Genomic DNA, 5,000 nt, shown 5'->3' with positions numbered 1-5,000 from the left:
ATTTGCCGCTCATCCAAAGAATTGGATGAGCCAGTCCAGTTTCGACTTGTCAAACCTGTTTTTTTAATTTCTGCGCATGATCAATCGCCACGCGTCATCAATATGCGTGGCGCTTTCAACTGTTAGAATTCCCATGAGTTTTTCCTCTGCGTGTCGGTTACAGAAACTAGTCTGGAAGAAACCTATAAATTTTCAGTAAAAAATGAAATGGCATTTGAAGTGCATGGCCTATCTTGAGTTTCCAATGAAATGATTCCTTGATCGTCGAGTGTTTGCCAGAGTTGTTGGAAAATATCCCGACTGTTTGTTTTCGTTTTGTGGTTTTGTGGCAACTGGTCACGCGTGACTGACACCGAATGCATTTAAATTTTTAATGCATGCTCAATACGAAATGTGGAGGCGGCGTGCAGAGTCTACGTTCCTCTTCCCGACTTATCTAGGAAGATCGAAAGAGACTCTGCTCGCAAGATAATGAGTGGCCAGTATCCATGGGAATAATCAGAGGGTGGTTCATGTAATTCCTATTCTATATAAAGTACATGTAATAATACCATGAATGATCATGCCATTGCTTTTTTGGCCAACACAGTAAAACACCACGCCCTCATACTTATCTGAGTGCCAGTGACATTCCCAAACAGTGGGATTGGAGAGCGACACCAGAATTGGGGAACCTTGCAAGTGTGACACGGAACCAACACATTCCTCAGTATTGTGGCTCATGTTGGGCTTATGCCACCACTAGCGCAATGTCTGACAGAATCAACATCCGTAGGAAAGGAAAATGGCCCAGTAATCTCCTGTCAGTTCAGAATGTGATTGATTGTGGTTAGTGACAAGACCTTTTTGTTCGTTTTACATTAAACCTTTTACCAACCAAAAAATCCTTGCGCTTAGTGAGCCGAGGAAGTGCAATAGACCCTTCCCCGGTTTTTAACCGGCATCTTGCCTGAGGGGCTAAATTTACAGGAAATCACTAAATGTACGGGATTTTAATTTGGTCTACTTTTAACCGCTGCAGCGCCGCTAAAACGGGACAGATTTCCAACTTTGTCCACTACTTTAAATAGTTTTATTGATATCATTCATTCAACAGAAAATATAAGTCCATTAAGAAAGGTATGACTTCTGTAAATTTGAATAATAAATCTTTCTCATGTTGCTTCTAATTTCGAGGGAATTTGCCGTGATGATCTTAGAAGGATTTGTATGGAATCTTAAAAATTCGGTTATGGTCGTTGTAGCCTGAAACTGTTCTTTATATTTCATGAAAATAATCTCAGTAAAAGGAAATCAGTGTCTCTTTTCAGCGGCTCTGCATCGGTTCAAAGTCCTCCAAAATCCCATACATTTACTGTAAAATTAGCAGTATTGGGCCCCAACCAACCAAAATAGCCCCAAAGTCCGTGGAAGGGTCTATGAAAGCGAGAAACAATTATCAGTACTGAAACTGCACTCATCCGTGTCCACAATGATATTCTTTCTGCCATTGATAATCGTCGAACCGTAATTTTACTGCTGTTAGACCTTTCTGCGGCCTTTGACACAGTTGATCATGCCATTCTCCTTTCTCGTTTACGTGTACGATTTGGGATAGCTGGAAAGCCTCTACTATGGTTGCAATCTTATTTATCGAATCGCATGCAATATGTTTCCGTCGATGGTGGTACCTCTATTAAACATGACCTTGTATGTGGAGTGCCACAAGGATCTGTCTTGGGACCCATTTTGTATTTGCTTTATACTTCGCCGCTTTCAGACATCGTAAAGAAATTTAACTTGAGCTATCATTTTTATGCTGATGACTCACAGCTATACTTGTCTTTCCAACCAACCGTACTGGGTGATAGGGATCTAGCGGTGTTTAACATCGAGAGCTGTGTGAATGAAATTAATCATTGGATGATGGTTAATCGCCTTAAATTAAATAAAGACAAGACCGAATTATTGGTGATCTCCGCTAAACATCTTCCAGGTCCACTCCTTCACGAAATTTCAGTTGCTGGTGAAACTATTCACTCCGTGCATAAGGCGAGAAATATCGGCACTAGGTTCGATAGCCATTTTACCTTTAATGATCATGTTACTAACATTTGCAAATCTTCGTTTTATCACCTGCGAAATATCAGCTATATTAGGAAGTATCTTTCTGCGGCCACTACTGAATTGCTGGTTCATATGTTTGTATCTTCGAAGTTGGATTATTGTAATTCTCTTTTGTATGGCCTACCAGCCTACACTATAAAAAAGCTACAACACGTCCAGAATGCCGCGGCACGCCTCGTCACACTAACAACAAAGCATGATCACATTACGCCTGTTCTTTTTAATCTTCACTGGCTTCCCGTTAATCAACGTATTATTTTTAAGATTTTGCTTATAACCTACAAGGCACTTAACAATTTGGCACCATCGTACATTTGTGATTTGCTTACATCTTACACTCCATCACGTCAACTACGCTCATCATCCAAGCGCCTTCTGGTTTCTCCATCCTATAACTTGAAAACATATGGCGCAAGATCTTTCTCTGTAGCAGCACCATCATTATGGAATGCTTTGCCATTTGAAATTAGAAACGCTCCGTCTGTGTCTTTTTTTAAAAGTAGATTAAAAACTTTCCTTTTTAGAAAAGCTTTTTATAGTTAATTTTAGCTGTTTTAAGTGTTAATTTTAAAGTTTTGTAAGGCGCCTTTGAACAGTAGGATACCGGCGCGGTATAAATCTTTTATTATTATTATTATTATTATTATTATTATTATTATTATTATTATTATTATTATTATTATTATTATTATTATGTTGTCTATAAGTGAAAGTTGGGATCGTTTGTTTATGTATTTCTGGATGCCAGGTTCATTGTATAGTCGGCACTTTATCCAATCTTTTGAGTTATGCATCATGTCTTGTTATCTGACCCCTAACAGGAAATGCAGGCAGTTGCAATGGAGGTGGGATGATGGGTGTCTATGCATATGCCAATCGTGTTGGTATACCAAGTGAAACCTGTAATAACTATCAAGCTAAAAACCAGATCTGCACACCATTCAACCGGTGTGGTACCTGTACTACTTTCGGAAAGTGTCATCCAATCTCAAATTACACGAAGTGGAAAGTCAGCGAGTATGGTAGGTGGCCAGAAAGCCTATTTAAAGTTTGAAATGAAAGTTAGGAATAACATTGCGGGAAGATAAGCCTGGGTTTTTGCAGGCTCCCATGCAACTGCTTACATTGCTTACCTTACTGCAATTATCTTTCTTTGTTTTACTTCTTGTTCATTCTGCAGTTCAAGTATATCAAGGCTGGAAATTAAGAAGAAAGTTAGGTCAAAAATGAGTTCAATCTTCTCTGTTATGCTGGAGATTGGAGGTGGGATGCCAGAGGCACGCCACGTCTTAATTTGGGGCAGATTATTCTTTTTCGTCGTCGACGCAAATCGACGCGTTTTTTTAATTGTTGAAATGGTTGAAATGTTTTGCATTGTCCGTAGCCTTTTGATTGACAGTAAAAAATGCGTTGCGCGTTATCATTTGTCCTTTGTGCTTACGTCAGAGCTGAAAGTACTTTTACTCTGCGGTGTGTTCACTCGCCCAGCGAGCCACTGTCCAATGCTTTGTCTGAACAAGAACTTTCAAGTAACATTGACATACGATCGAGCTCACTAGGCCAGCGTGCCATTGTCAAACGCTTTGTCTGAACAAGAACATTGAAGCGATGCTCATTCAATGAACGTATTCAAATATCGACTCAAAGTAGTCAGATACTTGTTTTGCATAGAACGAATACTCCAATATTCCTTGGGAACGAGTTTGTTCAGTCCTTTTGACGTAGAAAGAAAATAAGAAAATAATCTTCAACTGACCAGAACAGACCTCCATGTTCAACGGCCAAACAAAATAAAAAATGAAATCTTTTTTTTTTAATAGCTTTCGCCGTCACGGTGTCTTCGCAGCGATCCCCCATCCAAGCATTAACCCCATTCGAAGGGGCGTAACTTTAGCTGACACTTGGACTAGCATCAACGATTGTGATCTGTGTTGAATTCGCACCTACCTTGCAAACAAACAAAAACTTGGTGTCTTGCCGTCATTTTGTCACTGATGCATCCTTCGTTTCGTGCTTTGTTAGTATTAAACACGCAAGGTAACTTGATCACAGGCGGCCGCTAAAATCCGCGATGTCACTATGATTGTACAACCAAAAGTACGATACAAAAATTGAACGTAAAGGCGTTGTTACACTGTGAAATGTTTCGTGCAACTTGTCTCGCAATGTTTTGGCGACACTGTGGCGGGACAAGTTGTACGAAACATTTCACAGTGTAACATACCCTACAACGGCCAAAATCGTTGCGAGACAAGTGGCACGAAAAGTAGAACGTAATTCTACTTTCGGCAACGGCTCTTGCAACTTGTCTCGCAACGATTTTGGCCGTTGCAGGGTATGCTACACTGTGAAATGTTTCATGCAACTTGTCTCGCCACAATGTCGCCAAAACATTGCGAGATAAGTTTCACGAAACATTTCACAGTGTAACAGCGCCTTAAAGGCCTGGCTAAACGCACCCAACATTTCAACGCAACATCTTGCAACATTGTTAGGCATAACATGTTGCATACGTTTGGCCACCCTGTTGCGATTTGTTGTGATATGTAGCAACATTTTGGATGATGTTGGATCAAATTTGAAAACGGTCAAAATTTTCGTGAAACATTTTGGATGTTGCATGATGTTGTGCTCGTTTGGCCACGTTCACGCAACATTGTCGGACTAGGGCATGCGCGCTAGGCCCACTTTGTTGCGCGCCTGGGGCTGGGGCACATAAACATCGACATGTTGCGTTGAAAATGGTGAAAATGTTGCGTGCGTTTGACCGGCCCGTTCAAGGCATATCATCGGTCTCAACATCATGTAACAATGTTGCAAGAGGTTGCTTTGAAATGTTGCCAGCCGTTGGCCAGGCCTTACAAAAATCTCCCAAAATGGTAACTTGTTATATT

General features: G+C 40.5%; 1 protein-coding gene across 1 annotated transcript in view; it reads left to right on the top strand.

The window, feature by feature from the left end:
- The window catches only part of LOC138009042 (cathepsin Z-like), a 22,720-nt gene that overhangs the window by 6,240 nt on the left and 11,480 nt on the right, over nt 1-5,000 (top strand). Inside the window, exons 2-3 of the mRNA XM_068856335.1 lie at nt 590-828; nt 2,928-3,128. Coding sequence (XP_068712436.1) covers nt 590-828; nt 2,928-3,128 — 440 coding nt within the window. The remainder of the gene's footprint in view (nt 1-589; nt 829-2,927; nt 3,129-5,000) is intronic.

Source organism: Montipora foliosa, chromosome 6 (assembly GCF_036669935.1).
Source record: "Montipora foliosa isolate CH-2021 chromosome 6, ASM3666993v2, whole genome shotgun sequence".
NCBI lineage: Eukaryota > Metazoa > Cnidaria > Anthozoa > Scleractinia > Acroporidae > Montipora > Montipora foliosa.
This window is presented reverse-complemented; position numbering and strand designations above follow the sequence as displayed.